General features: G+C 46.7%; 2 protein-coding genes across 2 annotated transcripts; one reads left to right on the forward strand and one right to left on the reverse strand.

Annotated features, from left to right (window-relative positions):
• Nucleotides 1-1,394: 1,394 nt before the first annotated feature.
• Nucleotides 1,395-3,429, reverse strand: N7478_012520 (NupC/NupG family nucleoside CNT transporter; the record flags this gene model as incomplete). Its single annotated transcript, XM_056928734.1, has 3 exons — nucleotides 1,395-1,682; nucleotides 1,752-3,021; nucleotides 3,083-3,429. 3 exons carry the CDS (start codon nucleotides 3,427-3,429, stop codon nucleotides 1,395-1,397), a joined length of 1,905 nt encoding a protein of 634 aa, XP_056773292.1.
• A 2,003-nt stretch (nucleotides 3,430-5,432) lies between these two features.
• atg2 (uncharacterized protein) lies at nucleotides 5,433-12,056 on the forward strand (the record flags this gene model as incomplete). Its single annotated transcript, XM_056928735.1, has 4 exons — nucleotides 5,433-5,594; nucleotides 5,693-10,984; nucleotides 11,053-11,982; nucleotides 12,039-12,056. 4 exons carry the CDS (start codon nucleotides 5,433-5,435, stop codon nucleotides 12,054-12,056), a joined length of 6,402 nt encoding a protein of 2,133 aa, XP_056773293.1.
• Between the last annotated feature and the right edge of the window lie 621 nt (nucleotides 12,057-12,677).

Here is a 12,677-nt window from a genome sequence, read left to right on the forward strand (position 1 = left end):
GAGTGCCATGATGATGTTCAAGATCGAGATGTTCGTCCCATAGGACGGTATTCACATCCTCTAGATACTTCGCTCGTATTCCCACACTATACTTTCTTATATCTATTGAAACGGGCTAGCAAACGACCAGAAATGACCAATTTTTGACTAGCACATAGTTAACTTGTGTTCAAATGACCCTATGCATATACCCGTACCTACAAAATGCCTGTGGCTGGAACCTACCCATAAAGCTTGTAACCCCCCAGACTCAGCATTGCTTGTTATCGACAACTCGGTATGAGTTCTTTCATAATAGTCAGCATCCATCCATATTCATCGAAATACTGACTCTTTCATCAAATGATTAGATCAACTCACAATCGTCTGAACATCCCCATTCTCATGGATAATGACATGAGCATCTGAAGCCCTTTCGGAAAGATGTGTATTCCACCCATCACAGTTGTTTCCATGATATCCACAAATCCAAAGTTTAGGATTGGTAAACATATCAGGGTACCCGTTCATGCAATCAGAACCAGCAACAGGTCGACAGGGCTTTGGACCATTTCCTTCAACTTCAAGTTTACCGGATGAAACGGAGTTGGAGAAATTGTGCTGTTATTTTCAAAAGCCGGAGTCAAAATATCATGATCTACGCTTAAGGAACTTGAAATTCAAGTTGAGAATTGAACCATCGAGACTTGAACCTACGTTATAAAGGGCTACTAGCTAGCCATCATGCTGAATGGATTCAGCTTCGTCTTGGAATTTTTGTGATGCGAGGAACTTCGGGCAGGATACATTAGCAATGCTTGAGTTGCTTGCGAAGTAAAGCCTTGCGGTCAAAATGAGAAAAGTCCCGGGAGAAGTGGCTTAAAAACGCATAATGTATACTACATGACTGGAGGATAATATCAAAGCGGTTAAACTCCGAGTCCAAGTCCAAGTCCAAGATTATAATGAATGTAAACTTCAATACTTGGACATTCGAGGTGTCTCTTCTTGAGGCGAAAGGCATATATTTTATGTTCATGTATCCAGATAATGATGAAGCATATCTAAATACAGTACTTGCTTTCTGGCTGATACGGTCAGGCGTACTATTGTACTCCGAGACAAGGCTGTAGTGTATCTGCACTTCCTAGGCAGCTATACTTTGCCAGTTCGACTGTTTGCGATGCGTTCAGTCTTCCGTGCTGCTCAAGATTTGAGCTTTGCGCGATTTTGTAATGATTCGGGGGTTATGGGGAGAGGGTGATAGATGATTGAGGCAAAGCAACAGTTTTCAATATAGTGCAAACGTTTGGATTTTTATATGTAAGGTGATGTCTATTAACACCATTATATAAGGCGAAGTATTGACAACAGCTCATGCAATGCAAAATAACAACCTCAGCCTATGAGGAAACTCAAGAGGAACTCGAACTAATATACATCTTCTCATCCGTGATAAGCATACCCGCAATAGCTGCACTGGTAAAAGTACTCAAGGCACCGGTGATCATAGCACTCAATGCAACGCGAGAGATATCAGCATTACGACCAGGGGAAACTTGCGCCAAGACACCAATCTGGTTGCCTAGGGAGCCGATGTTCGCGAATCCACATAGGGCATAAGTGACAATTAGACGGGAGCGGTCAGAAAGATTGGCATACGCAGCATCTGTTGTGAGATCTTTGTATGCGACAAACTCATTCTATGAAACGATTAGTGAATGCTATCTTCAAGGTAAAGTATGGATAAGCGAAGGGGAGAGAATACATACCGAGATAACTTTCAGACCAATCAACTGACCAACTTTGAGTAGGTCATCGTTGTCTCGGGAAACACCAAGCAAGAAAGCAATTGGGTAGCAAATATAGCCCAGAATAAGCTCAAGGGTCAATGGTGGCTCATTGATGTTCAAATAGCGGCCCCACCAAGTCAGAAGGCCGTTAGCAAGACCAATCAGAGAGATGATACAGAGAAGAGTAGATGCCATCATAGCCGCGATCTTAAGACCGAGCCAGGCCGCAGCAGAGAATGCATGCAGGGCATTCTCCGCCTTGTGTTCCTCGTTATCTGGGATGACGACCCGACCAGCTGTTAAGCTCTCTTCTTCTTCGGGCCAGCGGATCTTAGAGCAAGCCAACGAGGCGGGAATACTCATAACACACGAAGAGACCAAGGCCTGAGAGCTGACACCCATAGCAATGTAAGCGATAAGCACACTACCCGCGATGGTTGCAAAGCCAGAAGTCATGACCTGATGAATCTCGGCGAGAGTCATATGTTCGACGAACGGACGGACAAGCATAGCGGATTCACCCTGGCCGATGAAAGGGGATGCAGCAGCGACAACTGCCTCCGCTCCAGATACACGCATACTCCAGAAGAAGAACACAGCAAACTTGGTGATAAACCATTGCAGGACACCGAAGTAGTAGAAGAGCTGGACAACAGAGACGAAAAAGATAATGGCAGGTGTGGTGGTGATGAGGAACCAGCTGCTTGGGGTGATGGGGGTCTTCAAGTCATAGAAGTCTTGAGCAGTCAAGAAAACGACACCATCGGAGGAAAAGCCGAGCAGATCACGAGCTAGGGTAGCGACGAAGTTAAAAATATCGTAACCTGCACCACTCCGAAGCACAAACAGGGCAACAAGGAACTGAACGAGCATTCCCACGATAACAGTGTGCCAGAGGATCTTACTGCGGTTTCGCGATGTGAGATATAGCAGGAAGAGAAAAACCGCTAGACCAAATAGACTGACGGCGCGATCTCCGCGATTGTTCCCGGGGCCGGTGGGAGACGCGAATGCGCCGATCAAGATAGTCGCAATGCAGACCAGGGCGCCGGCGGGCAGTCGTAGCTTTTCCGGGATAAAACTGACGACAGGTCGGGCGGTACGTGACCAAGTAAAGTACATTGGTCGCGTGACGATTGAGATGGGCACATAGAAGAATACAATGCGTAGCGTGATAGCAAGGTAGAGGAGAAATGGAATGATCCAGTTCATATCATTACGGTGTAGAACCAAACTCGCGATCCACCAGCTAGCAAAAGCATAAGTCTCCAAAACAAATACTAGATTATAGAGGCATGTGGTCGACTCACCCGGTGAAAAGTAACCAGACCACAGCATGGGCAATGTGTCGCCTATACTTCTTTATGCGACGAACCCATGACCGCGCTGGTGACTGCGATTTCCCTGCCTCCGCATCATCGTCGCTATTGCTGTGGCTATGAATGCCATGATCCAAGGGTGTTGGTTCGGGTACAACGCCCTTCTCAAAAGAGGCATCGTTTGTATAAGCTACCTCCTCGTGTCCTTGTTGCGCGAAAGCTGTATGATGGTGATGTGTGTGGTGGTGTTGGTGTTCCGTTTGCAGCGCAGGGTCTATGTCGTGAACATTTTGAGATTTCGACTCCATCTGTACATTCTCCAATGATTGAGTAGCCATGGCGCGTAAAAATGCAAATAATCGATATCTCCGATAATCTGAGGGTTTCTTCGTAGGTCTGAGATATAGGAAACGGTTATGCGACCATTCTCTTATGGTAGTTGAACAAGCAGCAGCCAAGCGCCAGCACAAGGCAGGAACAGAACAGACGTTAAAGTCCTGAGTTAAAGATCTGCACACTCGCAACTTGGCCTGGAAGGGGGAAGCTCTTTTAAGAAGCAGAGAAATCCAAAGGAGCCAAAAAAAAAAAAGAAAAAAATCTCTAGCGGGCTTATCTCGGCAAATCAAGCTAAGAGGCAAGATCCATAACCTTCAAAACCCTCCCAAGATCCCGGAATACTTTCCAATTATATCCCCACTAGACAGTCAAACGTTATCAATGGCACGTTGCAGGATTTTTGTGCGGAGGAAAGTTAAAACTGAGCCGAGTAAGGGCTATTTAGTAATAGAATGTAGTAAATCTCCAGCCATGGATCATCGGAGCAAACCCTTTTTACAACCTGTTACCCAATTCTTTAGATTGGAGCGGGTACGCCATGCTCTATCGAGATGGTTCCATAAATCCATTGGAAGTGTCGGCAAATAATAAGAGAGATAGACGCGGTCTTTCGGCGTTTTGGTCCGTTTAGCATCCACTTTACCTGCCACTGAGCTGTGAATGGATGATTCTTGCCCTGAGAAGGGTTTTGGCTCCGCACCCGAGAAACGGTAAGTGGGGAGCGTAGCATAAGTTCTCTTCTTTTAGGTAGGAGGTCTTGTATATCGGGTGACATTCACTCCGCATTATAGAGTTAAAGGATTCTGTTCTCGCATTAGTATGCTGAGGTTCTTATGTATTAGGTTTGGGACTGAAATAAGCAGTATATTGGGATATATGGGTTCTGCATGGATGTGTATAGCTAAATGTCTAGTAGATGGTAAGGAAACAGCGCCTCAAAGTAAAATACTGCATTGTGGTTTTATGTATGGCGGCTAAAAAAAGAAAGAAAAAGACAAAAAAGATACCAGCGGGGGAAGTTGAACCCCCGTCTCTAACTCCAGACCTGGTAATCACGAGAAACCAATGAATAGCCCGATTACTAGTATTAACATGGGTGAGCACGTGACCCGTAACAGCTGTTTGCTTCTCTGCTGGGCCTGGACTTGAGGGCTTTACTACCTAGACTTCCTAAATGTTCTCAATGTGTGATACTGATGGTTTACCCAAATATGTCTCTGGCCTCCATGTTCTCAGGACTCGAGCATAAGCAGGGACTTTCCACCAGTGATCCGGCTACATATTGTATGTGCCCACGTGACCACATAGAGAATTAGTCAACTCCTTTTATCGCAGAAGTCAAACAAGGCCGAATACAGGTTACAGACAGTCACCAGTTCCAGAGCTGTGAGCCTGATGTTCCAAGGCTGTGCGGTCTTGTTTTTTGTGTCTTTTGATTTGTCTCACTTGTGTGGCACCCCACCGACACTAAAGACAACTGGACGAAAGAGCTTCATCCACATGGACCTGCTGCAACGCTGCCCAAGATAGATCGCTGGCCTGAGAAAAGTGGGTTCTAATCACTCTTTGCCTTGCGTGACAGGTAATATTCAAAGTTGATGAACATCCTAGTGCCAACGTATAGAGCCTTATGTAATCACAATGGTTAATACATGTATCATCATATCGTAGATCGTTTATTTGGCAAGAATATGAAAGTGAGATCAGAAGAAAAGGAGAGAAATGTCTAAACTTGCTGACATTGAAGTCTACGTCCACTAGATCATTGTGTGCTGAAAATTTGAACCTTAGGAGGATTTGTTTACGGTGTGGAGCCGCCTGACTGGGCCGATCACTTATCGCCTTTATCAGCTGCCCACCCTCACTCCGCACGTCATTGAGTCTTCTCCTCCACAACCCCCCTCTGGGGAAAATCGTCCACATTTCCGTGATATCTTTGACTTATGATGTTCTCCCTGTGGTGATTTTTATTTAAGCCTGTCTGAGCGATAGTTGCTCTTCAAGAATGGCGTACTTTTTACCATCATTCTTTCAAAAGCGGCTGCTTAAATATGCCTTGTCCCGCCTGGGGATCGTCGAGACGGACGCCTTGGACCCTGATAACCTAGGGATCGCCTGGGGCCAACGAAGTACTGTTGAGCTGCGTGATATAGGTCTGAAATTAGAGGTGAGTAGGAAGGACCCTGGAGATGCGGGGTGGCCAAACTCTCCCCTGTCATTACATCGGGACATTGAATTTCTAACCTGCTTCCATCATCTTCATAGAAACTAGCGACCCTACTTAACCTACCGACGACATGCGAACTAGTCAGCGCTCGGGTTCAGCTCCTGAGGATAACTATCCCAGCCGACATCTACAGTAGCGGGATTATCTGCGAAGTAAATGGCGTTCATGTCCACCTACGATGTTTGCCAGACGAAGCACCCACAGGGAAACAAGGGAAATCGAAGTCTTCCTCTGGATCTGGTACACATGGGACTACAGAGGGTCATATTCTACCGACGCCATCTGATCTCGCTGAGTCATTCCTCGACGCGGAGCCTAAGGAGGAGAAGGAGGAGCTGCAAGCGGCGATATCATCACAATCTCGTGTGTTACAGCGAAGCTCTTCATTTTCTGACGAGGAAGATGAGGAACTCGGACTTGGAAACGATACACTATCGCTACCCAGCTTTGTGGAGGGATTTTTGAAGGGAGTGGTGGATCGACTACAGCTGAGAATCAGAGATGTCTCAGTACGTGTGGACATGGAGTTGAAGCAAGATGCACCATCTAAAAGACAACCCGAAGACAAGCCGGATCTTGTATCGGGAATTCTGACGATCGGAGAGATTGATGTCCATGACGTTTCTGGCTTTACTGATACCACAAGCGACTCTTTACCTCTGCGAGAAGGCAAGCGGTTGGTGTTTCTTGCTGACATCAATCTCGCTCTTGGGTCCGATCCGGTAGTATTTGCGAACTATTCACGATTTATTGCACCTTCGTCCCCCACGACTACCATGCAGTCGAAAGCAAGCGAAACATCCAGCAGAGCACCTTCGCCCCCTCCTCTAGACTCCCCTGATTCAGAATCAGCACTTGCAATGACAAGATCAACCATATTCGAGCCACCATCCGCCTTTGGCAACGATAGTATGGTACAAAGTGCAGTGGAGGGGTCAGCGGTATTATCTCACGATGGCCGTTTCTCAGATGCAGACTCGGAGACGGACAGCCGGTATGACCGTTATCTTGAGGACTCTCAAATTTTTGGAAACGATCCATTCCAAGACAACCCCGGATATTTGGATTCGGTGATTGGTGCTCAATTTGATGATTATGATGTTGAGTCACCTCGCATGCTTCAGTCTGAGACAAGCACAAGAGAGGAAATAAATGGACCGACCTACTTCTCGCACCATCTTTTTAGTGCAAGCGAAGGAGAAGCAAGCCATGCACCACCCGAAATGTACCAGTCCTCTGTGCATTCAACTGAAGTTAAAGAAGAACCACTTTATGATTCTACGCCTGAGAATCATCCTAAATTGGAGACAACGCATTCGGCCCATTCAGGAGAATGGTCGGGACGCGAAGAGAATATTGTTGGAAGTCGAACTGGCTACGTGGATAGTGTCTCTCAAAGTTCTGCTTCTTCCTCCGAGGTTGGAAGCGCGGCATCAGGATCAGCTACCCCCGATGAAGGACTGCTCGAGTCCAAGTACTTTTCCCACGATGAGGCACAAAGTCTATACATGAGTGCGATGAGCCATGGTGGTGATAACAGTTTTCTACCAAATATGCCGGGTGCATGGGGCTCGTCACAATCCGGGCATCAGTCAAATCAAAGCTTTTCTCATCCTTCAGAGAGCAAAAGGACGGATAATCTCAAATCTAGTCAGAAAATTCAAGATGAGACAACGATGTCGACACCAAAATTGACTGCCCCATCAGATTCCTATTTTGGTGAACAAAGGCCCATTGGGAATCCTGTTGGATCGCAACCTGAAATTCCGGATAGGGACTCGGCAACATCGTCTCCTGCCTTACATAAGATGACTTACATGAGAAAGCCCATCTTCAACATTGACAGACTGTTGATTTGGTTGCCATCCACGACAGACAAAGAATCCACTGATCACACGTCACCTCAAGAATCTGTCGAAAAAATGGATACAGATTCAAATGATCTTGCGTACGGTGTTGAAGAGAGCATGTTTGCTTCAAAGGCTTATGCCTCGACCAGGTTCAAGAAAGACCCGACCGAGCATGCAATTCCCTCAGAAACGAGTATTCCTACGCAGGGAGAGAGTTTGGAGGTTGAAGTGTTTTCGATCACAACTCATTTTGACATAGCTACTGGTTGGCTATTGATCAAAGTGGGTCAATTGGCGGCACAAATGGCGAATGCCCCGGAAAATGAAAAGTCCCAAAAGCCATCTACTACAGCAGAATCTTCGAAAAAGACGCAATTGAACTTGGTAGTTCGTGAGATTTCGATCAAGTTCCTCGAGCATCTTCCTGGATTCCCTCGTTCCTCTGAACAGGCTCCATCCCCCACACCGCTACCGTACCCCACTGCGGAAGATGTCATTCTACAAGTTACCACCGCAGGCTTGGGGTTGAATCTCACAGCTGATGATGATAAGCGAACCAAATTACAACTCACTATATCAAAATTCAAATTCGGTTTCGCTTCTGAAGATCTAATATCGTTCGATGAATCCCTACGAATGCGTGAATCTATAAGAGACCTCACGGCATCTTCCCACCATGACATCAGCGTGTCCCTGACAAAGTCGATGGACTCGGTTAAAGCTGAAATATCCACCCTGCCGATCTACATTAATCTCAATGTGCAGCGAATAGAAGAGGTGATAGGATGGATGGGGGGTCTAAGTACCATTCTAGAGCTGGGAAGCTCGATTTCATCTGCATCCACAATGAAGGGAGGTAAAAAGGCCCCGAATAAACGACCACGAGGTGTTCACTTCGAGAAGCCCAACACGTCCGCTGAGAAGGAATCCAAATCTTCCGTTCCCGTGAAGGTCAACATGCGAGTTGGTGGAATTGTGCTGGATATCAAGGGAGAGACACATTACTTGAGTCTCAGTACAACAGCCGTGAAAGTTGTTAGCAGATTTGAAGGCATTGGCATCCAAATAGACAAGGCAGAGTTGGCTGGCCCACTGCCTCTTGATCATATGTCTGCGGCCCCGGCCAACGTGAAATTGGACAACATACGGGTTGAATTCCTCTTTGCGCCCAAAGAAGTGGACCTCGAACGCCTTTTGACACTCATCACCCCATCTCAGGATAAATACGATGATGGCGACGATATCATTGTGGATATGCTTTTGCGGCAAAGACGACAAGGCTCCGTTCTTAGAACCACAGTAGGCGTGATGGAAACTTCTGTATTCAGCATCGATGGCCTGGCTCCCATTGCAGCACTTGGAGCCGAACTGAGTCGATTATCTACTGTCACCAAATATCTACCAGAGGATGACCGCCCAGGGATACTTACCCTAACGCTTGTTCGAAAGTTTGATGTTCATATTCATGTAGGCCAGGGTGTTGGGGATATTGACGCTTATCTAACAAATTTCGAGGCTGCCTGGATTAGCATGCCGCCTCTCATTGCCACACACATCAACACCATCAAAATTATGAGGAATAAAAAGGAAGAGCTTATGGGCGAAGCTTTACTGCCAGGTAAAGCTGTGGATGGCAAAGCTATGCATGGCAAAGTTCTGGATGGCAAAGCTGTGGATAAGGCTCAAGCAGGACCTCCAGTTCTTATGGCGCGATTCATCCCTGATGATTTGGAACCGACATTCAAGATCAAACTACACCACCTGCGCGTAGAGTATACCATACCGTCAATAATGGCTTTCCTCGGCCTTGGTCGCGATACGACAGGGGGGGATTTGGCCGCAGAAATGGCGAGTTCCATAGCCAATCTTGCCGACTCTACACGAGGTGGAACCGAAGGCCTGGGTCTCTTCGCAACAAGTCCAGAAAGGTCTAAAGCCCCTACCAGACCGATGAGAATCGAAGTGTTATTCAGGGATTGTGTTCTCGGTCTTAATCCTAGGAATTCACCAGCGAAAGGGTTATTCGTTCTCTCAAATGCCAAGTTCAGCGGCACTATGCATGACCAAGAGTCTTCTGAGGCGCTTTTGGATATCAGAAAAGCATCCCTGATGATCATCGATGACGTGTCAAATGTTGGCGAAACCGACAATCTTCGTCAACGTAGATCTGCACTCACTCAGAGCAATCAGGTGTCCGCATATATTGACGAGGGGTATGTCCCCGTGACTACCATATCCTCTGCGACGGCTGTTGTGAAGATCATGCAACTGGCTGCAGATGGCACCAAGTCTCTGGATGTTGAGTTGAGGGATGACTTATTGGTGCTTGAGACCTGTGCTGATTCTACGCAAACTCTCATTGCTATTTTGAACGGGCTCCAGCCTCCCACTCCGCCAAGTGTTACAGCCAAGTATCGAACAGAGGTCATGCCGATTCAAGACATGCTAGCTTCGTTTACAGGTGACGCCTTCTCGGCTGACGAAGGCATCTCTGCTCAGCTGCATAGCGACGTCCCAACTAACCCCGATGAATCCATCTTGGAGGGCCATCTCAGTGATGAGCTCGAATACGTCAGCGATTTCTATTCAGGTAACCAGATGGGATACGGGAATGGAAATAGCGACGATCCTGAGCTTCTAGGCGCACTGGGTGGCGCCGATCCTCTCGACTTCCAATCTCAATACCATATATCGTCTAGCTTGACCGACATAAACTTCCAAGATGACCATTTTGCCAAGCAGTCCGCCGTTGGTGGTACAGCTCATCGGTGGGATTCCACCCACAACACATACGGTCTATCCAACGATCAGAAGCTCCAGGGGAGTCCTCTTCGTGTGAGAGCACGAGATATGCATGTCATTTGGAATCTTTTCGATGGTTATGACTGGCAAAGAACTCGAGACACCATTTCCAAGGCCGTAAAAGATGTTGAAATCAAGGCCACGGAGCGCCGAGCTCGCGCTACCCGAATGTCACTAGAGGATGAAGAAGAACCAGAATCGGTGATCGGAGATTTCTTGTTCAACTCCATCTATATCGGCATTCCAGCCAATAAGGACCCTCGTGAACTTCATCGCGAGATCAACAGAGATATAAACGACCTTGCAAGCGAGACGGGAAGCTATGCAACAACCACTACCGTCACTGGTGCCAGCAATCGCCAGGGTCGGCCCACATCCGAAAGAGAGAAGAAATTGCGTCTTAACCGAAGCAAGCAGCACAAAATGACTTTTGAGCTAAAGGGTGTGTCTGCCGATCTCGTTGTGTTCCCTCCTGGCTCCGATGAAACACAGAGCTCCTTGGATGTCAGAGTGCAGGATTTGGAAATCTTTGACCATGTTCCCACTTCGACATGGAAGAAATTCGCGACTTACATGCACGAGGCTGGAGAGAGAGAAAGTGGAAGTAGTATGGTTCATCTTGAAATTCTCACGGTTAGACCTGTCCTAGAACTGGCCGCGTCCGAAATAGTTCTCAAGGTGAGCTTGATACCCCCCCTCCTCAGCCCAATCTCCTGATGATGACTTATTAACATTCTTGTTTCCAGGCTACAGTACTACCAATCCGCTTGATTGTTGATCAAGATGCTTTAGAGTTCATGAGTCGATTCTTCGAGTTCCGAGATGAATCTGCCGAAGAACCTAGTGCCCCCGGCGACGTGCCATTCTTGCAGCGAGTAGAAGTCAATGCGGTACAAGTCAAGTTAGACTTCAAGCCAAAGAGAGTCGACTACGCTGGACTTCGATCCGGTCGCACGACCGAATTCATGAACTTCTTTGTGCTTGATGGAGCCGACATGGTCCTCCGACATGTTATCATTTACGGCGTGTCAGGCTTCGACCGACTCGGAGTAACGCTTAATGATATCTGGATGCCTGACGTCAAAAATAATCAGCTACCCGGCGTCCTTGCAGGTCTTGCACCAATTCGCTCCCTCGTCAATGTGGGCGGTGGAGTCAGGGATCTAGTCGTGGTCCCGATGCGCGAATATAGAAAGGATGGACGTATCGTTCGAAGTATCCAGAAGGGAGCACTCTCATTCGCCAAAACAACATCAAATGAGTTGGTTAAGCTAGGTGCCAAACTGGCCATTGGTACTCAAACTGTTCTACAAGGCGCAGAAGACCTCTTGACTTCTCATAATGCCCCCTCCGGCGCTGGAGATCAGGACCAAGAAGACGAAGAGGAAGCTAAAAAGATCTCTCTTTACGCGGATCAACCTATTGGTGTTGTTCAAGGTCTCCGTGGTGCTTACAGGGGCCTTGAAAGAGACCTTCTCTTAGCTCGTGATGCAATTGTTGCTGTACCTGGAGAAGTTGTTGAGAGTGGAAGTGCCAGGGCAGCTGCCAAGGCCGTTTGGAAGCGCGCACCGACTGTTATCCTTCGACCTGCAATTGGTGTTTCGAAGGCTGTGGGACAGACACTTCTTGGTGCGGGCAATACGTTGGACCCAAGTAATCGACGAAGAATGGAAGATGTGAGTTTCTTTCCCCTACAATATAACTACAATTACAATACTGACTGGAATAATAGAAATATAAACATCACTGAAATCTATTATCCTTGTGTTTTGGAGACCTGTTATAACTGGTCTCTTTCTTGTTGCTTTACGCTTTATGCTTTATTGTTTGTTTTCTTTTACTTTTTCTTACTTTCTTTTGTCTTCTGCTTTTATTTCTTCAAGCCTAAGATACATCTCCCTATACCTTTGCTGCGATGATACCACCTTGAGTTGATGGAAATATGAGATTGCTGCTTGACTGCCTGACTGCATGATTTGGGAGTCTTGGATAAATGTTAATGCAAGCTTGAGATCTTGAGATCTTGACACTTCAAATATTCAAATTGCACATAGAACACAACAGTTTTTTATATTTCTACTACCTTTACTGCTCCGTCTTTATCAATGTAGAACCAGCCTACATGGTCCGTGGCCAGGTCCCAAGACACGGAACATCGTAGCCTCAGGCTCCTTATCTAGATACAGATACTGCAACCATGACACTTGATCTTTCTCTTCTTCTATCATCTCAATTCATTTCGTTGATGAGTTTATCTCTCATTTAACTCAATAACTATTTTTAATTATAGTTCTTTTATAATTTAATTGTACCCATCCTTAGATCCCACTCTCGGGCACACAAAATCTCAAAGCCCATCTTTCGCGACATG

The sequence above is a fragment of the Penicillium angulare genome (assembly GCF_028827245.1).
Source record: "Penicillium angulare strain IBT 27051 chromosome Unknown utg000011l_segment0_segment0, whole genome shotgun sequence".
Lineage (NCBI taxonomy): Eukaryota > Fungi > Ascomycota > Eurotiomycetes > Eurotiales > Aspergillaceae > Penicillium > Penicillium angulare.